The sequence below is a fragment of the Microcaecilia unicolor genome, chromosome 9 (assembly GCF_901765095.1).
Source record: "Microcaecilia unicolor chromosome 9, aMicUni1.1, whole genome shotgun sequence".
NCBI classification, from domain to species: Eukaryota; Metazoa; Chordata; class Amphibia; order Gymnophiona; family Siphonopidae; genus Microcaecilia; species Microcaecilia unicolor.
The window spans coordinates 143,808,824-143,834,578 of NC_044039.1; the positions used below are offsets into that span (position 1 = coordinate 143,808,824).

General features: G+C 43.7%; 1 protein-coding gene and 1 long non-coding RNA gene across 2 annotated transcripts in view; one reads left to right on the forward strand and one right to left on the reverse strand.

The window, feature by feature from the left end:
• The window catches only part of LOC115478075 (cytosolic phospholipase A2 delta-like), a 71,169-nt gene that overhangs the window by 23,418 nt on the left and 21,996 nt on the right, over nucleotides 1-25,755 (reverse strand). Inside the window, exons 5-12 of the mRNA XM_030215310.1 lie at nucleotides 25,311-25,351; nucleotides 22,762-22,804; nucleotides 17,737-17,800; nucleotides 11,337-11,509; nucleotides 10,697-10,795; nucleotides 7,537-7,574; nucleotides 3,683-3,818; nucleotides 1,583-1,719 (exon numbers count right to left, since the gene is read on the reverse strand). Coding sequence (XP_030071170.1) covers nucleotides 1,583-1,719; nucleotides 3,683-3,818; nucleotides 7,537-7,574; nucleotides 10,697-10,795; nucleotides 11,337-11,509; nucleotides 17,737-17,800; nucleotides 22,762-22,804; nucleotides 25,311-25,351 — 731 coding nt within the window. The remainder of the gene's footprint in view (nucleotides 1-1,582; nucleotides 1,720-3,682; nucleotides 3,819-7,536; nucleotides 7,575-10,696; nucleotides 10,796-11,336; nucleotides 11,510-17,736; nucleotides 17,801-22,761; nucleotides 22,805-25,310; nucleotides 25,352-25,755) is intronic.
• Nucleotides 1,759-25,755, forward strand: part of LOC115478076 — a 39,382-nt gene continuing 15,385 nt past the window's right edge. The window contains exons 1-2 of the long non-coding RNA XR_003943430.1: nucleotides 1,759-1,863; nucleotides 22,971-23,105. This is a non-coding gene — a long non-coding RNA (uncharacterized LOC115478076). The remainder of the gene's footprint in view (nucleotides 1,864-22,970; nucleotides 23,106-25,755) is intronic.

Genomic DNA, 25,755 nt, shown 5'->3' on the forward strand with positions numbered 1-25,755 from the left:
CTAGACCTTAGTGCTTTTCTAAAATATATACAGCAAAGTAGCATACGTGTTTGGCCCAGGGCATGTTGGGAGAAGTCATTTTACAAAGCACAACATGCAAAAAAAGAATGACATCACTTGGGGCTTTGCATGTGTAAGTGAAGTCACCTACACTTGTAACAGTGATTTTGCTATTTGCATTTCTACAGACAATTAATGTCCTCCAAAACTAATATTTGCCAATCAAGGGGGTTTGTACAAGTGGAAGAGTAGCTTAATGGTTAGAATGGCAGGCTGAGAACCAGCAAAGCCAGGGTTCAGGTCCTCCTCTTGACCTTGGGTATATCACTTAACCCTCCATTTAGACTGTGAGTCTTCCAGGGACAGGGAAATATCTAATGTACCTAAATGTATCTCACCTTGATCTACTACTGAAAAGGTGTGAGGTACATCCAAATAAATAATGACGCCAGCAAAATAAGTACAATTCTTTAAGCTAGGAATATTTTCTGAATTACCTGTAAATTGCTGTTCTACCATCCAAACCACATCAAGAACGTGCCTTCATCAAATTCATGTATGTTACCAGCATAAGCACATAAGTAGCAGCTTTCCTATGTAAATAAGCTTATTACACAGCCAAATAGTGCCTAAAATCATTGAGGCCAATTTTCAGACCATGGGAGTTACACTGGCTAATTCCTGCAGTCAGCACTGAGCTCGAATATTCAATGCCGGCGCCATTTTCAGTGACCAGCATTAAATATACGGTTTATTTTTAGCCAGTTTCAAGATAAACAGGTAAGTCGATATTCAGACTTAGGGATCCTTTTACTAAGTGGTGGTAAGCCCAATGCCGGATTACCGGTCGCTACACAGGAAGTACCGCCAGGCTACCGCAGCAGCCCAGCGGTACTTCCCACCCCTAGTGCACTGTCATTTCCAGGGGTACAAAAATGTATTTATTTTTGTAGTGCCAGAGTGTACCCAGCGGTTATCGGGCAGTGCCACACGCTGCCTGGTTACCACTGGGTTAATGCGGGAGCCCTTACTGCCACCTTAGTGGGTGGCGGTAAGGGCTCCCCCCCCCCCAAATAGCTGCACGGCAAGTGCTTTACTTCCCGCACAGCCATTTCCTGTAGGAAGGCATGACTTCCCTTATATCAGCTGCTGTAAAAGGGGGCCTCAGTGCGCATGTAAAACACTCACCGATGCCAGCGCTGGCCCTCTTTTGCCGCAGCTTGGTAAAAGGGACCCTTAGTCGGTTAGCTTGAAACTGGCCAAAGATATTCTACAGTCTCATGCGGCCAACTGGGGAAATTCAGCAGAGGATATTTGGATAAGTACTATTTAACCGGAGCAGCTGTTCTGGCTGGTTAAATAGTGCTGAATATCAGGGGGATTGTCTTTATGGTGAACGGCTGCCAAAATCCACCAGTACTACCTCATTCCCTCCTTTTCCTCCATATATAGATATGTGCCCGCACACTCATGCACATAGATGCAAACACACATAAAATGCCATTGAAATTAAGTCTTATTACGAGAAATCCCTTTTAACTCTGCCATAAACCAGACTTTCCCTTCCCTCTCAGGTTCTCACCATGTCGACCCTGAAGCCCCAGTAATATAAGTGATGCAGTCCAAGAGATTCAACTTCTGGAGCGCTGCCAGGTGACTGTACAAACACGTCATCGCTCGGGCCCCACCTCCCGTTGCCATGACAGCCACCACAGGAACCTGTTAAACATACACATAAATAAGTGAGCCCAAAGACAGAAGGACCACAGAATACACCCAGCCTATCATCTGAAGTGCTATGAAACCTTCAGACAGGATTTGACTATGAATACGAATGGGCAATTTTTAAAGCTATTTTTGCTAGTAAGTACTCATAGCAATTTACCTGTGTCTGATAATTGCTTTTCCTCAATAGCACTAAAAGTAGGTTCATTGTATTTTAGCCATATTTACGCGCAGCATATTGTGGACAGGATATGAGTATATATCAGTTTTCAAGTTTATCAATGTTATTTTCTCTAGAAAATCTAGCCACACAAAAAGTAGCTGCAAAGTCTGTGCCTACTTTGGATCCACACAAACTTCAAAAAGAAGGTATGGATGTACTTTCAGAACCCTGTGCAGTTTGACCCTAAGCAGACAGCCTAAAAATCACCCCTCCCCCCATCCTGTTGCTTTGATGTTTTAAATTTGAACATGAGTTAATGTTCGACTCTTCATCTGCCACAGGGTCCATTGAACATTACCCTAGGCACAGAGATATTAAAAAGATTCCACTCCAAAGATTAAAAAAAGGGGGAAATCTGTTGTTTTTATCCGTGCATATTATTTGCAGAATTGAAAATATATATTTTTTCAAATTCACAGAAGCACACTAGCTGCAATTGGTTGATTTTTGTATTCTTTTTACTAGAATTGACTATCATTTGTATGAGAATTTACCAAATTTTGAACAAAAGATTTGGCACTGCTGCATAAGTTTTGGTAACAAAGCAAATGCACTCAAATATATGGTAGAATTTTTTAATGGTATGGACTTAAATCAAGAACATGAATGTTGAGAAATAAATACTGTATTATCCAGCAGCCTTGTATGGGAACTGCCTAATTAAAATACAGCTGCAGCTCGCTTGCCACCAATCAGAAAACAGTCTTTGCAACACTAGTTTCTGATTGGTTGGCCAACCTTGTCCAATGAAAAGAAACAGAAAGAATATCCTTCTGATCTCTTTCAGTTTATCCAGATAACAAGCATGAATATTCATTTGATATATTTGCATCTATTTAGTTTAAGAAACAGAATCATTTGCATATTTTGGTTATCTTGATCTAAACCTGTCGTTTCTTTCTCTATAATATCAGCAAAATTCGCCCTTTCCTTTCTGAGCACACTACCAGAACCCTCATCCACGCTCTTATCACCTCTCGCTTAGACTATTGCAACTTGCTTCTCACAGGTCTCCCACTTAGCCATCACTCTCCTCTTCAATCTGTTCAAAATTCTGCTGCACGACTAATATTCCGCCAGGGTCGTTATGCTCATATTAGTCCTCTCCTCAAGTCACTTCACTGGCTTCCTATCCGTTTCCGCATACAGTTCAAACTCCTCTTATTGACCTATAAGTGCATTCACTCTGCAGCTCCTCGGAACCTCTCCACTCTCATCTCTCCCTGCATTCCTCCCCGGGAACTCCATTCACTGGGTAAATCTCTCTTATCTGCACCCTTCTCCTCCACCGCTAACTCCAGACTCCGTTCCTTTTATCTTGCTACACCATATGCCTGGAAGGTACATCAAGCTCCATCTCTGGCCGTTTTCAAATTAAAAGCCCACCTTTTTGATGCTGCTTTTAACTCCTAACCCTTATTCACTGGTTCAGAACCCTTATTTTATCATCCTCACCTTAATATTCCCTTATTTCTTGTTTGTCCTGTTTGTCTGTCCTAATTAGATTGTAAGCTCTGTTGAGCAGGAACTGTCTCTTCATGTTCAAGTGTACAGCGCTGCGTACGTCTAGTAGCGCTATAGAAATGATGATAAGTAGTAGTAGTAGTAGTAGTAAACCAGTTTATGGTCCTTGAGGGCCAAAGTTGCTTACTACATACTTACAGTAGCAATTTATTAAAAATAATAAAAAGGTCAATTAAGGCAAACCTCTGCTGCCGATTCACTTATAGGTACCTCGTGATCTTTCAGCTCTTCATCCAGCTGAAGAATTTTCTTTAATGCATCTGCAACCACCCTTTTCCGCTTCCGCAGAAAATCTCTCTCCTCCTCACATAAGTCAAATCCCAGGCGTACATCAAACTTTTCTGGGCTGTAAAAGAGGTACACAGAGTACGCGGATGACTAATTACATGATTTTTCTGAACCTGAAAATAATCAACTGTTTCTGAGGTCCTAACTTGTATTCATAGACTGTTCTCATATCTACATGACAGACAGGTTTCCGCGTAGCCATATAATTGCATAAAGCATACTTTGAAATTACTAGTACTCTTTTGTGGTTTCATCTGTATGTGCCGTTCGTAAAGTTACATCACATGCTAGGACATTTCATCAATAACTTTTGCAGAAGACTGCTGCTAAAATGGTGTTCAAAAAGAAACGATTTGATCATGCTACCCCTTGTTTGGTTATGCTTCATTGGCTTCCTAGTGATACCCTGCAAATAGGTGGGAAAATGTGGGATACAAGTGCAATAAATAATAATAATAATAATAATAATAATAATACACGTATCTCTTTTAAATTGGCCTGTTGGGTTTATAAAATATTTGATGGTTCTGGTCCTGAGTATTTGATCACACTTTTCTCTTTTCCTTTGGTGCCCATGCTCTCTAGAGCAGGCAACCACCATCTCTTATATTTTCCATCACTTTCAGGCACTAAATACAAAAAATCCTTACAAACATGTTTTTCATATCAAGCTGTTCAGATTTGGAATGCTTTACGCAGGCTTACCGCTCGCTCTTTCAGGATTACCACCAGCCCAATGCGGCCACCGGCTGTAGACCTGCCCTGAGCGCATGCCATTTCATGGGGAAAAAGAACCTCCCCCCCCCCCCCCCGAAAATGGCTAGCATGGCAGTAACCTGGCGGTAATCGGGCATCGCCGTGCACTGCCCGGATACTGCTGGGTTAGTGCCAGAGCCCTTATCACCACCTCAATGGGTGGCGGTAAGGGCTCCATGCCGCATGGCCACGCGGTAAGAATTATCTCACTGTGTGGCCATTTTTATTGGGTTTTACTGGCTGAAGGAAAAGGGCCTTGGTGCGTGCAGCCCCCCACCGCCAGCGCAGGGCCCTTTTTCTCGCAGCTTAGTAAAAGGACCCCTAAGTGAGGCTATCTCCTACTTACCCTTTTCAGAAATCTTACTTGTAATGTTTTCTTTTTTTTTTCACATTTATAGTTGAAATCTAAAGATCTTAATACATAACATATATACATCCACAAAATTAGCATAAACAATACACTGGGAATCCTAAGAAAAAGAAATCCCTATTGGTAATAGTTTTCCTAATATACCTTCTTACCTATCTATATGTTCCATCTTTACTATACCCTAAGCTGTCTATGTTTTATTACATATTATGCTGATATTGTAAGTAGTATACTATGCCATACTTTGCATTGTTACCTGAATATTTTTACTGCTGTAATTGTCTATTGCTTATATTTGATTTATTCTTACTGTACACTACCTTGAATGAATTCCTTCAAAAAGGCAGTAAATAAATCCTAATAAATAAAACAAATAATAATGTGAATCGCCTCTCTCTGAGGAATATTAATATAAAGACTTTCTATGTCTAAAGTGACCAAAAGCATATCATTACTACATGTCTTGGTATTCAAAATATCATCCGAATCATGGATATATGATGGAATTCTATTAACAAAAGGACGTAGAAATTTATCTTTAAAAACAAACAAAGGTTCTAAAAGAGAACCACAAGAGATTTGTGTATCTTGTATTTTCTCTTGCTGGTTTAAGTGATCAGTTCATTAATGTATGTATGCTGCCATCTCCTGGAAAGCAACTGTTTCAGAAGGGCTCTTTTAAATGTTTTTGTCCCCTTATTCAGAGCTGATTGAAATACAGCTGTGTATAGCCTGTTCCACAGCATTTGGCTGCTTTGTTAAATGCAATGGCACCTTTTTTTAGAGATGTTTTTTGTTAGTTTTTATTTATTAGATTTTTGAATTATGTTTATATATATTTTTAGTTTTGCTTTTCTGCTTTTTTTAAGTGCAACTAATGTGTTGAGGAGTTTTAACATCTTATAGGTACGTGTCCTGTTTTTATTGGCATGTTCAGTTACTGGTATTTTTAATGTTTGTGTTAGTATTACTGTATTGCACTATGGGATTTAGAAATCAGGGTATTGTTTATGTTAATTTTGTGGATGCATATAAGTTATATATTAAGATCTTATAATGTCTTCATAATATATAAATACAGCACATTTTAGATTATTAAACATTTTTATGTGACACTAGCCTGCTTATAATCGAACGAGAAAAACGCCCAAGTTCCGACCTAAATCGGGAGATGGGCGTTTTTCTCACAAAAACAAATAAAGCGGTATAATCGAAAGCCGAACTTTGGACGCTTTCAACTGCACTCCGTCGCGGATGCGGACAAAGTTGACGGGGGCGTGTCGGAGGCGTGGTGAAGGCGGAACTGGGGCGTGGTTATCACCCGAACAGAGATGGGCGCCTTTCGCCGATAATTGATACGTTTGTAGCTAGAATTTAGGGCACTTTTCCTGGACCCTGTTTTTTCACGAATAAGGCCCCAAAAAGTGCCCTAAATGACCAGATGACCCCCAGAGGGAGTCGGGGATGACCTCCCCTGACTCCCCCAGTGGTCACTAACCCCCTCCCACCACAAATAAATGATGTTTCACAACTTTTTACTTTCACCCTCAAATGTCCTCCTCCCAAGCAGCAGTATGCAGGTCCCTGGAGCAGTTGTTAGGGGGTGCAGTGGACGTCAGGCAGGTGGACCCAGGCCCATCCCCCCCTACCTGTTACAATTGTGCTGCTTAATGCTTATTAGTCGTCCAACCCCCCCAAACCCACTGTACCCACATGTAGGTGCCCCTCTTCACCCCTTAGGGCTATAGTAATGGTGTAGACTTGTGGGCAGTGGGTTTTGAGGGGGATTTGGGGGGCTCAACACACAATGGAAGGGTGCTATGCACCTGGGAGCTCTTTTACCTGTTTATTTGTTTTTGTAAAAGTGCCCCCTAGGGTGCCCGGTTGGTGTCCTGGCATGTGAGGGGGACCAGTGCACTACGAATCCTGGCCCCTCCCACGAACAAATGCCTTGGATTTATTCGTTTTTGAGCTGGGCACTTTCCCTTTCCATTATCGCTGAAAAGCAAAAACGCCCAGCTCACACATTGGCGAATAAAACATGGGCGTCTATTTTTTATCGATAATACGGTTCGGTCCGCCCCTTCACGGACCCGTTCTCGGAGATTAACGCCCATGGAGATAGGCGTTTCTGTTCCATTATGCCCCTCTATATATTTTTTTTAATTGTGCCTTCCTACTATAAGTCATATTTTAGATTGTTACTTATTTTTATGTAAGATCATATATGTGTCATGGTATCTGCTTGCTAGAATTGCTTTTCAATTTAAATTCATTTTCATTTTGTATATATTGATGTTTGATGTGTTTCTAATTATGATGATTTATTATCTTGTAGCCCCTGACACAGCCCCTATGTGCGCAAAACATGGCCTGTATTGAGCATTCTTGGGTTTTGCATTTTAATAAATATTTGTTTATATTTTCAATTGATCTGCTTGGTTTGTTTCCACCCTACAGTAGGGTATGCATAGGTTTTGCTCTCGTGAATTCCCCCTATCCCTACCACAAAATATTATAGAAAATGCCAACATCTGATCCATCCGAGACAGGGAAAAAAGAAGAGCAATCAAAGTAACAGAGGGCTTTGGTTCGGTGGGGTGGAGTAGGGGACGGCGGGGGGGGGGGGGGGGGGGGGAGGGTACTTTACCAGTCTTTTGCTTTCAACTTCAGGTTCAGTTGCTCATTCTGAAAACAAAACAGTTGAACAATGAGTGATAAAGTTATTCCTGTATATCAGGAAGAGCGTAAACAAAAGATTTTGAAACAGAAGAACATAGCCGTGCTGACTTATGCATGCTTTACTTTGCAATTTTGATAACTTTCATATCAATCACATTATTTCCAAAGAATGATATCAGCAGTAGAGATGGGCTGATGCAAATTCTGTGATGGTTCATAATTTATTTGATTGAGGGGGTCTTTTATTAAAGATTAGCTTGAGTTATCTGCAGCAGGGCCCATAGGAATAAAATGGGACTTGCTGCGGATAACTCGAGCTAACCTTTAGTAAAAGACCTCCTGAATCTGTCACTCTGGTCAAGTCACTTTTTCCAGACTCTCCTAGATTCCCAAGGAAAAAGTCAAAACCAGCTGTTGAAGCTGCTGAGATTGCTATGAGCTTCTCTTTGTGGTAATAGGTCAGGAGCAGGACAATTGGGAAGATTTATGCATTTTCTATAACTATATCCATAGACTCCATTTCATTCTTTCTCACCAACAGGAGCAGGTACTGTTGGACCAGAAGGATCCCTGGATCTCAAATGAATCACACATACAATGAACCACTTTTAACAGGGTCCCAGTGGCAGATATTTAGATGAAAGACCCCCAAGCAAAATTTTTAAAAAGGATCCCCAGTGTGGAAAGGGAGAGACTACCTCAGGAGGTCTGAGAGCAGCTGCCAATGAACTCCTTCTTCTTGCTATGATTCTGTTAGAATTCTGCTAGTCAGACAAGGGAATGCTTGGAGCCGCTCCTGAATGATCCGTCAGGGGCTGAGCTGATGGCAGTCTGATCTACTTAAGCTTACCTTTCCCTATAACCCCTGCTTTGGTGTTACTCCAATTCTGCTGAAGCCTTACCTTTGTTCTGTCTGAGCTATTAGCTCTGTGCTTGCGTGGAGTCGTTACTCCTTTCCTTGCTTGCAGTTTCTGTTGCTCTGTCTCTATCTGCCGGCTGCTGCCTGCATGTGTCTAATTACCTCTCTCACTGTACCTGGGTTTCTCTGTTTGGCTGTGGTGCTGTGTGGTGAGTTCCTACCTTGTTCTGTTCCAGTTTGTTTGTTTTGCTTCCCCTTCCTTCGGAGTTCCCTTTGTGCCGTGTTTGTTTTCTGCTTGGCAGGTCCTGCTCTTGTAGCAGACTAGGGACCCTTTGTTTCTCTCCGTGGGGGTTGAGTGTTTGCTCTTTCATTGTACTCCCGATTAACCCATTGTCTGCAGTGTTCCCTGCCTCTGGTTGCTGTGTGTGTGCTGAGCTTGGTTTAACCCTTTGTCTGCAGAGTTTCTCTGCTTCTGGCAGTTGTCTGTTTACTGCAGTCTTCCCTTTGTGACTGTTTCAGTCCTTTCTTTGCTGTACTACCTTCTATATTACAGAGCACTGTCCCTTTCTGTGCTGGGTGTGTGTGTTAGGCTCCGCACTCCGTTTTGCGGACTTTTCCCTTCCCTGTCTGCTGAGGGTCTCTGCCTACAGTATCTTATATTACAGGCCCACACTTTCTTTGTGTGTGGTGGGCTACGGCTTGACGTGTTTCTGTGCATGCTTCCCTTTCTCTTTGATTACCAGCACCAAGGGTGTTGCTGGTGCTCCGGTCCCCATGGGGGACCCCTCGTTTAGTCTCTTTCTCCCCTCCCTAAGTATAAGTCGGTTCCATTTAGGCTGTGAGGCCCGCATGCTTGAATTCTGAGTGAATGGGTTCCCGATAGGCCATGAGGCCTGCCTGATTGCTCTATCTTCCCTTTTCTGGAGGTGCAAGTTGGTTGCTGCATGTGTGTACAGGGCTTGGTAGCTGGGGTAGTGTGTAGTGCCTGCTGGGCCCACCCTCGGCTTTGGCCTAACCCGTATACTAGGCCTTGGCCAGGGCCCAAGGGCTCACAACCAGACTAACACTTCTTGAGGGCCCCCCTGCATTGCAGGGGCTGCTTGGGCATAATTTACACTACTGAAGGGTCCATGAACTTTCCAAGAGAAGGGCCACTTAGGACATTTCAAATCTCTAAGAGGGCTGAGGATGGGGAGAATCCTTTGGAATCTTACAATTTGAAAAAGAGTGGTGGAAAGAGACAAGATTCCCAGGGGTGTGGCAGATAAAAACAATGTCAATAATATAGACTTTAGAATGGGAGGGGCCACTGGAGGTATGGTCCAAATAATATTTTGCCCAATACAGCATCAAGACATCTACAACTGGACTTGGACATCATATCGAAAATGCCACTCCATGGGTTTACCAATAGGTTCAGCACTGCCCCCTCAGTCTTCCTAATTACTGTTATATTAATATGACCCTGGGCAAGTCACTTAGGGGGTCTTTACTAAAGCTTAACTCGACTTATCTGCAGCAGGGTCCATTTTATTTCTATGGGCCCTACTGCAGATAACTGAAGCTAAGCTTTAGTAAAAGACCCTCTTAACCCTTCATTGCCTCAGGTACAAAAAAGGACCTGTAAACCACTTTGATTGTACCACAGAAAGGCAGTATATCAAATACACACCCCTTACCCCTTTATCCTTTATGTTTAGAAATATCTACACATGTACATAGCAGCATTTACATGTGATTTCAGAAAGCCGCCTTTTACACGTGGAGATTCAGACCACGCAGAAATTTCAAGACAGCGCTGTAGGGAAGTGTTTTGGATGTGCCTTGGGCAAGACAAAACTCTACAGATGTATTCACCACTTTACAAAGAGAATGCATGTTTATGGGAAAATAATTCCCTATTAGGTTTTACACCAGCTCAAAGGCATATGTAGAGTTTTAATAAAGTGATCGTTTTGGCCAGGGCTTTAAATGACGGATTAAGGGAATATCCTCCTTAACCACCCCCTTCATCCCCTTGTTTATTTCTGCCTCAAAAATGAAAAAATTAAAAATTATGGCCTCAATACTTATTTGACTGCACTCACACATGTAGCTTGTAAAGCTGGACCGCTACATGTGGAAGATGTGAAATCACCACTTCCTTGTGGAAATGCCAGGTTCACTGAATTCAGTGGGGATATCCTGAAAACTTCACCTGGCTGGGTGTGCCCCAAGAACTGGGTTGCAAACCTCTGCCATACAGATTTTCTCCTAGGACAGTACTTACCTCTTCTGTAGGAACTGTTACATCCACATATTTTTCTGCAGGAAGTGAATTAAGAAGTACACTCAGGGAGTGAGCAGAGGTGTCCTCTACATCTGCACTCTGAAGAGAAAAAAGGCATTTCAAGGCTCATATAAAATGAAGTGGATGTCCCCTGCCTTCCCATTCCCTGAACATATAGGGATGTGTGTAGTAAACTCTCTTTTCATTCACTCATATCTCCTCAGTCTATCACCCCTCTTTTCCTTCCCTTCCATTCTTCAGGAAAGTTGGCCGGCACTGTGGATCAGGCTGGTTAGAATCTGTTCTCCACGAGGGTTGGCTGGGACTGGGAGCACTATGGGGGCAATTTGCCCAACCTCAGTGAGTGGTGAAGGCAGCTCTTGCTCCCATAAACAATACTGGACCTCCAAACACTTTTCTGCCTTGAGTGATAGGTTTTGTCAGTTGTGATATATAAATTTTAAAAAATTTGTTTGGAGGTCCATGTATTGTTTTTTTTACATCAAATTCTTATGCATCCTTTTACTCCCGTATTTGGTCCAGCTATTGCTACCATGAAACATTCTTCCTGTCTGAGGTGGACAATTACAGAGGGAAAAGGAAGGAATATGAGTGGAACTGTAAATGAAACACAACATACAAAGGTCACATTGAGTGGAAAGCTGGCTTCCTGCAGACTTGCAGTGAGTTCTGGCTCCCAGCCCTTCACGGAGTGGAAGAGGACCTGATTCTCGGAACTGGACTTGGTGCTGATCGTGACGCTCTTGCTGTTTTCATATGATCCTTTCACTTCCAGCAAAAGGTCTTTCTTATCTAGAGAGATGAGAGAAATCCCACAAAAGATACACTGTTATGTGCGGGTGAAAGAGGGATCAGTCATACCAGTGTGTGTCTAATCAGCCTCTGAAAGATACACTCTGCTTTCACATACTTCAGCCTGCTGTTATTTCTGTCACACATACGTTATTATATGCCATGATAACATCAAGACTGGATTACTGTAATGCATTCTACACTGATTTGACTACAAAGGGCCTGCACCAGCTCCAATTGATTCGGAAAGCTGCAGCAAGAATAATAGAAGGTTGTAAGTGACATGACCACATCACACCAGTTTTGCAAAAACTTCATTGGCTACCAGTACAACACAGGGCCAAATTTAAAACTCTGATCTTCAAGGCCCTTAAAGGAAATGGCCCAGAGTCCTTGAAGAACAAGATCTCCCTCTACACTCTTCCAAAGTCACTAAGGTCCTCTCAAGGAGTATCCCTAACCACACCCTCTCTAAAGGACATCACACAATGTGATACCCACAAGCAAGCCTTCTCCGGAGTAGCCCCCACATTCTGGAATGCACTCCCTGAAAGGTTTCGCTTAACACTTCAGGAAGCAGGTGAAAACTTGGTTTTTCAACCAGGCCTTTAATGGAAGAAGTAACTAGCTTGCTAGTTACATACACGCACACAAAGAATGACACTGGCTGCACATATTGTAGCAGGACATGTTTATCCACTTCTACCCTAGCTAAGAATATTCAAAATATATTTCCGACCTCATTTGTAACTTTCTTTAAATTAGTATCTTATTTTCTTACTCTTGTTACTCTGGTCAGTTGGGGCACTAACCAGCTTATAATCGAACGAGAAAAACGCCCAAGTTCCGACCTAAATCGGGAGATGGACGTTTATCTCACAAAAACGAATAAAGCGGTATAATCGAAAGCCGATTTTTGGGCGTTTTCAACTGCACTCCGTCGCGGATGCGGACAAAGTTTATGGGGGCGTGTCAGAGGTGTGGCGAAGGCGGAACTGGGGCGTGGTTATCTGCCGAACAAAGATGGGCGCATTTCAGCGATAATGGGAAGAAAGTATGCGTTTTTAGCTAGAATTTAGGACACTTTTCCTGGACCCTGTTTTTTCACGAATAAGGCCCCAAAAAGTGCCCTAAATGACCAGATTACCCCCAGAGGGAATCAGGGATGACCTCCCCTGACTCCCCCAGTGGTACCTAACCCCCTCCCACCACAAAAAAATGATGTTTCACACATTTTTATTTTCACCCTCAAATGTCATACCCAGCTCCCTGGCAGCAGTATGCAGGTCACTGGAGGAGTTGTTAGGGGGTGCAGTGGACTTCAGGCAGGTGGACCCAGGCCCATCCCCCCCTACCTGTTACAATTGTGCTGCTTAATGCTTATTAGTCGTCCAACCCCCCCAAACCCACTGTACCCACATGTAGGTGCCCCCCTTCACCCCTTAGGGCTATAGTAATGGTGTAGACTTGTGGGCAGTGGGTTTTGAGGGGGATTTGGGGGGCTCAACACACAAGGGAAGGGTGCTATGCACCTGGGAGCTCTTTTACCTGTTTTTTTGTTTTTGTAAAAGTGCCCCCTAGGGTGCCCGGTTGATGTCCTGGCATGTGAGGGGGACCAGTGCACTACGAATCCTGGCCCCTCCCACGAATAAATGTCTTGGATTTATTCGTTTTTGAGCTGGGCGCTTTCATTTTCTATTATCGCTGAAAAACAAAAACGCCCAGCTCACACATTGTTGAATAAAACATGGGCGTCTATTTTTTTCGAAAATACGGTTCGGTCCGCCCCTTCACTGACCCGTTCTCGGAGATAAACGCCCATGGAGATAGGCGTTTTCGTTCAATTATGCCCCTCTATATGTTCCATCTTTGCTTATACCCTAAGCTGTCTATTATAAATGTTTTATTGCGTATTGTGTTGACATTCAAGCTTATTTTCGAAAGAGATCGCCGACGATCTTCCGACACAAATCGGGAGATCGCCGGCGATCCCCTGAAACCGGCCAAATCGATATAATTGAAAGCCAATTTTGTCCGGCTTCAACTGCTTTCCGTTGCAGAGCTAACAAAAGTTGAAAGGGGGCGTGTCAGCATGGTAGCGAAGGCGGGACGGGGGCGTGTGTAGAGATGGCCGGCTTCACCCGATAATGGAAAAAAGAAAGCCGGCCATCAGGAGAATTTGGTCCGTTTTATTTAGACCCTTTTTTTTAGGTCCAAGTCCCAAAAAAGTGCCCCAACTGACCAGATGACCACCGGAGGGAAGCGGGGATCACCCTCTCCCACACACAAAAAAGAAATCAGACATTTTTTTGCCAGCCTGTATGCCAGCCTCAAATGTCATACCCAGATCCCTGACAGCAATATGCAGGTCCCTGGAGCAGTTTGTAGTGGGTACAGTGCACTTGAGGTAGGTAGACCCAGGCCTATCCCCCCCCCCCCACCTGTTACACTAGTGCTGGTAAATGGGAGCCCCCAAAAACCCACTGTACCCACATGTAGGTGCCCCCCTTCACCCCTTAGGGCTATGGCAATAGTGTAGAGTTGTGGGCAGTGGGTTTTGGGGGGGATTTGGGGGGCTCAGCACACAAGGGAAGGGTGCTATGCACCTGGAAGCTAATTTTGTTTTATTACTTTTTAAGGTGCCCCCTAAGGTGCCTGGTTGGTGTCCTGGCATGTCAGGGGGGCCAGTGCACTAGAAATGCTGGCTCCTCCCACGCCCAAATGCCTTACATGTCGCCGGATTTGAGATGGCCGACTCCGGTTTCCATTATGGCTGAAAATCGGAGTTGGCCATCTCATCTAACCCCGGCAAGCGATTTGGCTGGCACCAAGTGTATTTTGAAAATATGCTTGGCTCCGCCTGTTTGCGGAGCTGGCCCCGAAGATGGCCACTCATCGTTTTGGCCGGCGCCATTCAATTATGCCCCTCATTGTAATATACTTTGTATTGTTGTTTGAATATTTTTACTGCTGTAATTGTCTATTGCTTATGTTGACTTATTCTTGCTGTACACTGCCTTGAGGGGGTCTTTTACTAAGGCGCACTAGCGTTTTTAGCGTGTGCTAATATTTAGGGCATGCTAAACATTAGAGATGTCCATATATTCCTTTGGATGTCTCTAATGTTTAGTCTCGTTTTAATTTGAGCTGGAGGAAGGAGTTCTTTTGTTTTTCATGCCTTAACCCTCGTCCCTGAAGCAAGCAATTGAAACCTGCAGAGTCGGGCAGTTTCAGGGGAAGGCAGTATGGAATAAAGAGGAATAAAGAGGAAGAATTCCCACGAGACTGGATAAGTACTCAGCTTTTCACCTTGCACATTAGTTTTAAAAGATTGAAAATTTAAAGTATTTAGTTTCTTACTTTGCACATTTAGTTTAAAAGGACTGACAAATTGTAGCACAGTGGTGTCGGGAAGCAATAACATAGAAAAAAAAGAAAAAAAGTCTTCCGTACTCACTACAGGGATATCCGATGAAAGAAACGCTATACCATTTCAGAGCAGTATGCTTGACTGCATGAGAAGTGGCAAAATCATCTGAGGGTTCCCTTGCTACGTCTGGATGTGCATTGTACTATAAATATTGCATGAGTGGACTAGTGCATTGGTGTTAGCTGAGACTTTAATAATTGGTGGCTAAGGTCCTGGTTATTTTGTTTAGTTTCTAATGTTTAGCACAGCATAAATAATAGTGCATGCTAAAAACGCTAGTGTGCCTTAGTAAAAGAGACCCTCAGTGAATTCCTTCAAAAAGGCAGTAAATAAATCCTAATAAATAAATAAATTATTAACAGTCATTCTGAAACTGTTGCAGAAAACACTGTAAAAACAAAATCTTGGTTTTTGTTTCAAGGATTAAACATTAATTCATTCAGAAAAGTAGGCAGTTACTGTGGGAATTATAACACTGGATTTTGGTATGGAAGGAAGGACATGGATTGAGACCAGCAAATGCATTGACTAAGAGAGGTCACATACTCCACATATATTCCAGTCATTTTCCATGAATGATATATTGACTAGTTAATAGTTTTCTAACTATTGATGGGTAAGTAGACCAGCTACCAACAACCTTTCTCTCATTTTCTGCCTTCTTGCCACCAATGCTATCTTAAAGTAATATAGCTTTTGCTTTCCCATCTGCTAAACTGATTTTTACGTGACTTTCGGGCTTATTTTCGAAAGAGAAGGGCGCCCATCTTTTGTCACAAATCGGGAGATGGGCATCCTTCCGTCGCCCAAATCAGCATAATCGAAAACCGATTTTGGGCATCCTCACCTGCTTTCCATCGCGGATACGACCAAAGTTCACAGGGGCATGTTGGAAGCATAGCGAAGGCAGGACTGGGGCATGCCTAACACATGGGCGTCCTCGACCGATAATGGAAAAAAGAAGGGCGTCCCTGACGAGCACTTGGGCGACTTTATTTGGTCCGTTTTTTTCTTATGACCAAGCCTCAAAAAGGTGCCCAAACTGACCAGATGACCACTGGAGGGAATCGGGGATGACCTCCCCTTACTCCCCCAGTGGTCACTAACCCTCTCCCACCCTCAAAAAAATCTTTTAAAATATTTTTTGCGAGCCTCTATGCCAGCCTCAAATGTCATACCCAGCTCCCTGATAGCAGTATGCAGGTCCCTGGAGCAGTTTTAGTGGGTGCAGTGCACTTCAGGCAGGCGGAACCAGGCCCACCCCCCACCCCCACCTGTTACACTTGTGGTGGTAAATGTGAGCCCTTCAAAACCCACCAGAAACCCACTGTACCCACATCTAGGTGCCCCCCTCACCCCTTAGGGCCATGGTAGTGTTGTACAGTTGTGGGGAGTGGGTTTGGGGGGTGGGGGGCTCAGCACCCAAGGTAAGGGAGCTATGCACCTGGGAGCAATTTCTGAAGTCCACTGCAGTGCCCCCTAGAGTGCCCGGTTGGTGTCTTGGCATGTCAGGGGGACCAGTGCACTACGAATGCTGGCTCCTCCCACAACCAAATGGCTTGCATTTGGTCGTTTCTGAGATGGGTGTCCTCGGTTTCCATTATCGCCGAAAATCAGGGACATCCATCTCTAAGGACGACCATCTCTAAGCACGACCATCTCTAAGATCAACCTGAATTTCACGATTTGGGCGTCCCCGACTGTATTATCGAAACGAAAGATGGCCGCCCATTTTGTTTTGATAATACGGGTTTCCCTGCCCCTTCACCGGGACGTCCTGCGAGGACGTCCTCAAGAAAACTTGGGCGCCCCTTTCGATTTTGCCCCTCCACATCTCTTAAGAAAAGAGAGAAGGGGTGAAGCACTGTCAGCCTTCTTCCAGTTTCCTGGCCTCTCTCATGGACACTTATCATGGAAAGGGGTCTGAGGCTGCCTCCTCCCTTCCAGTCGTTACTCTAGGCTAGAGGCAGCCTTCTGACTGAAAGGGAAAGGAAAATGGGACTTGATATATCACCTTTCTATGGTTTTTGCAACTACATTCAAAGCGGTTTACATAGTATATACAGGTACTTATTTGTACCTGGGGCAATGGAGGGTTAATTGACTTGCCCACTTCAGTTTATGCATTTCATCATTTTTCTCATGAACCAAAGAATCAAACATTTGAGAAATGGCAGCTCATTACATTGCATTTGCGTTTGCTTTCTGGAGTATAAAATTAGTCCATTTTGCTCTTGAGCACAGGATCTGATCTGCTTGCTTAGAGTCTAAGGGATTGTGACAGTGAATGAGTTCATCTTTGTTCCCAGGTCTGCCTGGGGCTAGGACCATTAAGAAAACAAGGCATAGAGCTTTAGGGAGTAAGGCTGTGAGTCACACACCATCTTTTAACTGGAGGGTTCAGCTATAGCAGTATTTGGACATGTGTGGATGCAATGCCAAGGAAGTGCCTCAATTGCAAAAAATGGTAGACAGCAAGAGCATGCAAAAATATTAGGAAAGATAGCACAAACCATACAAAAAGAGAACCACAGAAAGCAAGCACCACTGGATATCAACTGAGCTGTCAGCTGCTGACTTAATAAACAGGGATCAACAGAGCTCTGACTCATCCCAACCCAGGCAAGGGTAAGTACTGCACTTCCTAAAATGGAACATTATCTCCCAGCTGTCAGAGGTGGCAAAGAGCCTGGTGATTCACTGATTCTTCTCAACCCACCGTCTGTTATCTGCTGTGATTCCAATTCTTACAGAGAAGAAAGAGTTAATGCCAGATGGATTAGGAGGGGCAGCTCACCTTTCATGGAGTTTGCACTCTTCTCTTTGTCTATCTGGACTTCTACACAGGAAATCTCACGGGACTGTAAGAGGAAATCAAAGAAGAGGTAGGTTTCAAAACGTTGCTCCACAGTCCCACCAGTGTCCCTTGCTAGCTGTGTTAATGTTACTGTATTTCGTGGTTATGACACTAGTTGCATGGCCGAGAGATGCAAATATATGACTAAAGCATCATTGGAATAGAAGTCTGGCTTTCACAAGGCTTTCACTACAGGCTTGAAGGTGACCTCGCCTAGGAATTAAGCAGGACAGAGGACAGGTTTTTAGTTATGGGATGTGAATGAACACTACAACGTGTTTTCAGGTGTGAGCAAAAGCTCACAGGCACCACGTTCTATAACGTGGTACCTGCAGATAGGCACACCAGCTCTGTGTGCTGGGCACCATATCCCCCCCCCCCCCCCCCCCCCCCCCCCCGATATTCAAAGCCATTTAACCAGCCAAACATGGCCGCTAACTGATTAAATAGCATATTGGCAACTAACTGCAAATATTCAGCTGGAGATAACCTGTTATCTCTCAATAAATATCCGTGGTTAGTAGCCAGCTAACTGACCACATCATGCAACATAGCTGGTTAGGCATAAATATTCAGCACTTCTCCCCGGATTCTATATAGAATGCCTAGCGTTCTGCGCCAAAATTGAAGCATATTCTCTAACAACATGTGTAACTTATTTGGTTTAACAAGCCAATCAGTGTTAACAACACTTAACAAGCAATAATCTTGTTGTAGAATGTAGACACATAACTTGCTAAGCATATTCTGTAACGCACTGCGCCTAAATGCTAATGCACACAGGCAAAAAGGGTCATGGTTATAGACAGGAAAATAGACGTTTCATGGGCGTTCCAAAATTTACATGCAGAGTAATAGAATATGGCCCAATGCACCTGAATCTATGCGCCAGGATTTATGCCACATTTTCGCAGGTGTAAATGGAGGCATATAGTTTTAGGCGCTAGGATATCAATTAAGAATATTCTATATACCACACCTAAATATAGGCACCCCTTATAGAATACGCTTAGGTGGAAATGTTTTCTGCGTGGATTTTTTAGGCACCATATATAGAATCTGGTCCTTAATGACTATGTTCTGCAGTTAAAGTAGGCCACATAAATAGATACTGTATTCAGGGCTGGTCGCCGGACATGGCTCGGCATTGAATATCCGGGTTTAATGCCAGCGGCAGACAGCAAAAGCTCTGCCTGCCGCCAAGATGCTGTTATAGAATCCAAGGTTAACCTCAAATTTGCGCACCTAAATTTAGGCGTGACCATTTACACCAGGTCAAAGGCAGGTGTAAATAGGCGTGTCTAAGTGCACCATGCAACTTGCAGAACATGTGGAGGGGCATAATCAAAGGGACGTCTAAGTTTTGATGACATCCTCGCAAAATGTCCCCATCCAGGGGTGGGAAAACTCGTATTTTTGAAACAAGATGGACGTCCATCTTTCATTTCGATAATACAGTCAGAGATGCCCAAATCCTGAAATTTGGGCATCCTTGGAGATGGTCATCCCTAGGTCGTTTCTGATTTTCGGCAATAATGGAAACCAAGGACACCATCTCAGAAACGACCAAATGCAAGCCATTTGGTCATGGGAGGAGCCAGCATTTGTAGTGCACTGGTCCCCCTGACATGCAAGGACACCAACTGGGCACCCCAGGGGGCACTGCAGTGGACTTCATAAATTGCTCCCAGGTATATAGCTCCCTTACCTTGTGTGCTGAGCCCCCCAAGGGGGGCACCTAGATGTAGGTACAGTGGGTTTGTGGTGGGTTTTGGAGGGCTCGCTGTTTCCTCCACAAACGTAACAGGTAGGGGTGGGGATTGGCCTTGGTCCGCCTGCCTGAAGTGCACTGCACCCACTAAAACTGCTCCAGGGACCTGCATACGCTGTGATGGAGCTGAATATGACATCTGAGGCTGGCATAGAGGCTGGCAATCAATATTTTGAAAGATGTTTTTTGAGGGTGGGAGGGGGTTAGTGACCACTAGAGGAGTAAGGGGAAGTCATCCCCGATTCCCTCCGGTGGTCATCTGGTCATTTTGGTCACCTTTTTGTGCCTTGGTCATAAAAAAAACACGACCAGGTAAAGTCATCCAAGTGTTCGTCAGGAACGTCCTTGTTTCTTTCGATTATGGGTCGAGGATATCCTAGTGTTAGGTACGCCCATGTCCCGCCTTCACTATGCCTCCGATATGCCCCCTTGAACTTTGGTCGTCCCTGTGATGGAAAGCAGTTGAGGACACCCAAAATCGGTTTTCGATTATGGCGATTTGGGCGCCCTTAGGAGAAGGACACCCATCTCCCGATGGATAGTAACATAGTAAAGATGGCAGATAAAGACCTGTATGGTCCATCCAGTCTGCCCAACAAGATAAACTCATTTTACATGGTATGTATTACTTTATATGTATACCTGAGTTTGATTTGTCCTTGCCTTTCTCAGGACACAGACCATAGAAGTCTGCCCAGTTCTGTACTAAGTTCTGATGCTAACGTCGAAGCCCATTAAAATTTACACTCCAGCCCACACTATCTATTCAGTCACGATCAGAGCGTAGACCGTAGAAGTCTGCCCAGCTCCCATTTTGTTTCCCCAATTACCGGCGTCACCACCCAATCTCCTCTAAGATTCCATGGAACCATTCCTTCTAAACAGGATTCCTTTGTGTTTATCCCACACATGTTTGAATTCCATTACCGTTTTCATCTCCACCACCTCCTGCAGGAGGGCATTCCACATATCCACCACCTTCTACATGAAAAAATACTTCCTGACATTAGTCCTGAGTCTGCCCCCCTTCAACCTCAATTCATGTCCTCTAGTTCTACTGCCTTCCCGTCTCCGATAAAGGTTCATTTGCAGATTAATACCTTTCAAATATTTGAACGTCTGTATCATGTCACCCCTGTTTCTCCTTTCCTTTAAGGTATACATGCTCAGGTCAGCAAGTCTCTCCTCGTATGGTTTGTAATGCAAATCCTATACCATTTTTGTAGCTTTTCTTTGCACCGCTTCCAGTCTTTTTACATCTTTAGTGCGATACGGCCTCCAAAACTGAACACAATACTCCAAGTGGGGCCTCACCAACGACTTGTAGAGGGGCATCAACACCTTCCTTCTTCTGCTGGTTATGCCCCTCTCTATGCAGCCTAGCATCTTTCTGGCCACGGCCATCGCCTTTTGGCTTTGTTTCTTCACCTTTAGATCCTCAGACACCAACACCCCAAGGTCTCTCTCCCGAGTTGAGCTTAGGACAATTCCCAAAGTAGCAATTTACCACCTTCTATTTAGGTGGCACTAGGTGCTCCGCATTATCCAGTTAGCATGCGTTAATCATAATGGGCTAGATTCTATATATGGCACCTAAAAAATCAGCACTGAAAAACAAAACAAAACACAGAAGCGGTATTCTATAAGCTGTGCCTAAAATTCAGTATGGTTTATAGAATTAACACTTAAGCTGAGAATCAAGCGTAAATTTAGGCGCGGGCATTTGCAGTAACCACAATGTGGTGCAAATGCCCAGGGCCGCCAAGAGACAGAGCCGGGCCCAGGGCAAGGCTGCCGCAGCTGCCATTCTCCCCACTCGGGACACTGCTGCCGCCACTCCTTACTCGCTCACGTAGGCCGCCACGCCCCCTACCTTCCTGCGTCAGTGTGTCTGCTCCTCCCCGGCCTACAAGGGGGACCAGCACACAGGAGCAGGAGAGAGAAAGACCCTGGTGTTGGGCCCCCCCTTGGAGGCTGGGGCAGAAGAATTTTGCCTCCATAGTTCCCCTCTCTTGGCAGTCCTGCCCATGCCTAAATTTACATACCGAGCACCGTTATTCTACAATTACGTGCCCTCAAAACCACACCCCTGATCAACCCAAAACACCTAAAACCCTCTCATTTTTGTACCCCCTTTTTTGGACTAAATTATTTTATTTGTTACATTTGCATCCCACATTTTCCCACCCATTTGCAGGCTCAATGTGGCTTACATAGTACCAGAAGGCGTTTACAGTTTCCGGTGTGAACAAATACAATGTGATGTAGTGGTAAGATGAAGTTTATATGGCAAAGCCACAGTAAGAGTCGTAGAGTGGAAGAGTAGTGTTGTGTTCATACATGCTTTGGTTTTCTTGTGTAGCCAAGGTCAGTCTTTATTTACACAGGTAAGTCCCAATTAAATCTAATCAGTGCCAGTAATTGCTTGCTAAAAAGCCAATTATTGGCACTAATTGGCTCTTTATCCTATTAAATTGTGTATACAAATTGGGAATGCAACTAAACTTTTACATGTAATTTTTGGTAACCTTTATAGAATCAGTGGAATGCGCTAGCTGGATAATGCAGGAATGCCCACTCCCCACCTATAAAATGCCCCTTTAAAAATAATTGTAAAGAATAAACAACACACAGGTTACCGTGTGCTAACAGGCAAAATACCGCTCACAAGTTTCAAATGTGTGCTAAATCAAGCCTTTGTAAATCTGTTATATTCTCAATAAGCACACACATTTTTCGTCATGCTTGTGATATACATGGGATAATTCACCAAAAAGTCCACCAGATGTCAGTGTTGCTCCATGAATACTACTATATATATATATTTTTTTTTTTTTTTCCAGCACATGATATACCGCAAGTGATCCCTGAGGTGACTGGTTTACAATTGCTATTACAGGTGCTGTACAATCTAAGTTATATATTGTACCTAGATCTGTTCTATTTTTAAAACCTTAGTGTTGCTTCCTATCAGCCAATGTTAAAATCTGCCACAATGAAGAGGCACAGATTCACTAAAGGATGGTGTGGCAATCACTCATTTCTCTGCACATCAGTCCTGTTCCTTCCTTGCGTGTAATGATTCAATAAGCCACTAGCTCCCCCCAATGAAGTGATAAGAAAATACAATACATCTTTTTAGATCTCAAAGGAAGAAAGAACCTCTTATCCAATCAGAAAAATGGAATACTTACCACTAACACTCCATTAGTTATGATTTTTTCAGGTGGATCAGAACTAGAAAACACCACAAGTGGAAACAAATTAATGTTTACAGTTACACATTGAAAAATAAAGACCATATTATGTCACCAAATGTTTTTCTTTTCTGTTTAATATTTCTTGCAAAATCTAATTGCAATACAGTGGAAGTCAGAGATTAAAATATTTGCTATTATATTAGGCCCAGGAATTACTGGAGGTTTGTAAGCTGAGATGTCCTTACTGGTGCCAACAAACAAAAATTATACCTGGATCTCATTACTACATCAGTTTTTGGAGCTGAAATGAGACATCTAAAGATGGGGGACCACTAAAGGTAATTTTCAATAACCGCTATCTAATAATAGTAATTATACTTGTATGTGGTGCACTGTTCCAAGTGACTTGCAATAAACCTATTGGGGGCAATTCTATAGTTTGGCACCTTGATTTAAGCACCACAATAGGGTGTGCCTTAGGTGGCCTAGGCACACCTAAGCCATTATAGAATACTAGTGCAAAGCTGCTGTGGCATACTGAAATTTAGGCAATCCCGTGTACGTTGATGCATCTAGATACAATATGCAACATCTGCAACTGATAGGATTCTGTAAGCTGTGTACATTGCTTGGTAACCTGCCCATGCTTCACCATGCTCCGTCCCCTTTGATAGAATTCTGTAAGTGATGTGCATTGCTTGCAGACATGTCTATGGTCCACCCATGCTCCGCCCAGGTGTTCACCCCCTTTGATAGAATTCTGTAAGCCGTGTGCATTGTTTGGTGACACGCCCATGGACCACCGAGGTATATGCACCCTTGCCTCTGGAGGCTCTTAATCTTCATCTGCTTTTCAACCAGCACATTGAGTAAGGCCTCATGCCACCTATCAAGCACTGTGTATTTGTGACCTGGATTGGCCACTGTTGGAAACAGGATACTGGGCTTGATGGACCCTTGATCTGTTCCAGTATGTCAAGGCTTATGTTCTTATGTAAAAAAGACATCCAAATACTCCATAGGTATAGTAATGCACAACACCATCAACCATTTTGGTAGCCACCCTCTGGACCAATTCCATGCAGCGCATTTGCTTTTGAAGGCACGGTCTCCAGAATTGTACACAGTACTCCAAAAGAGGCATTATCACCTTCTTTCTCCTGCTGGCCTGTTATGATTCTGCTAAACAGGCAGGGGAATGGCTGGAACTCGCTTCTCATTGGCCTGTTAGAGATCAAGCTGATGTCTGTAGCTGCAGACGTCAGAAGCCAAGATCTACATAACCGTACCCCTCCCTACAAACCTTTGCTTTAGCGTTTGATTGCTGTCAGCTGAAGCATGCTCTCTCTCTATGTTTGTGCTAGGGCACTTTCTGTATACGTTGGAGTTTTGCTTACTCTCCTCGTAGCTTGTTGATTCTGTGTGTGTGTGCTGGGTATTCCCAGCATGAGCTTGATTGCCTCACTATACTGCACCTGTCTGTCCCCCGCTTGCTGCTGTAGTGTGGTCTGTGCGCTGTGTGGCACAGCCTTGTGTATTCCTATAGGTGGCTTCCCCTTACCTTTGAATGCTGTATGGTATAGCCTAAAGTATTCCTTTGAGTGGTTTCCTTTAGCCTTGACTGCCGTGTGGCACAGCCTTGTGTATTCCTATAGTAGCTCCTGGCTGTCGCCCTTTCTCTGGTGTCTCTAGCTTGCACTGTGTATGTTGCCTATGCTCCAGTCCCTTGGGGAACCCCTTGTTGCTCTTTCTCCCTTCCCAGTGTATGACTCAGTTCCTGTTCGGCCATGAGGCCCGCCTGAGTGGTCTATCTCCCCTTTCCTGGTGGTGCTAGTTGCTTGTCCAGTGTGTGTGGGGCTTGGTGGCTGGGGTTGTGCATAGTACCTGTTTGGTCTACCCTAGGCCTTGGCCAAGATCCTTCCTAGGCCTTGGCCTGGATTCAAGGGCTCACGAACAGATTAACATGGCCATTCTTCTCCCTATGCTCCCAAGCATCTTTCCGGCTTTCGCTGTCACCTTTTCTACCTGATTGACCACCTTACGATCATTATTTACAATCAGTCCCATATCCCACTCTTCTTTCCTGCACAGAACTTTACTCCCTGTACTATACCACTCACTTGGGGTTTTACAGCTCAAGTGCATAACCCTGCAATTTTAGCATTACATTTTAGCAGCCAAACTATTGACCATTCCTCATGGTTTGCTAGATCTTTCCTCATGTTTTCTACACATTACAGGGTGTCTACCCTGTTGCAGTTTTTGGTATCATTTGTATGATACCTGACAGCTCCTCCACAATGTCACCCACAAAAATATCAAGAAGAACTAGAAAAGAGACAGATCCTTGTGGCACACTATTGGTAAGTGAGCTCCATTTACTATGCCAAAGTTCAATCGGTATCAAACGCCCATAGCTTCAGCTCAGCAAGCATCTCAATAAAGCAGAACAATTTCTTACAGTATTATTGATTTATTAAAGTATATTCATGACTAATTCTATTCTTTATATGTTGCTTTTTGTTGTTGTTGTTTTTACTCACATTTTTGTCATCTTAAATTCCACCTCTAGCTCTTCTTCTCCCTGGAATTAGAAGACAACGGTGACAAATTCAGTTCCCAAATTTTTCACAAAGGGGCTCTTTTACTAAAGAGTGTTAGAATGTAGGCTTAATGCACCTTAACATGGGACTTTCCAGCTTGCTATGTCCAGATTCAATGTGGCACAATTTAAGACATTTTTTTAATGCTTTTTTTTTTTTCAGGTCGTATTAGCACACATTCCCCCAGATTCTATATAGCGCACCTAGAGATCTGCACCGAAATCCAAACAGATTCTATAACAACACACAGAACTTAACAAGCTAATGAGCGCTCATAACATCATTTAAGCAATAATGAGCACTAATTGACACTAATTAGAATTTGCATGCACAATTTGCTAAGCGTATTCTGTAGTGCGCCTAACTTCTAACACGTGCAGGCACA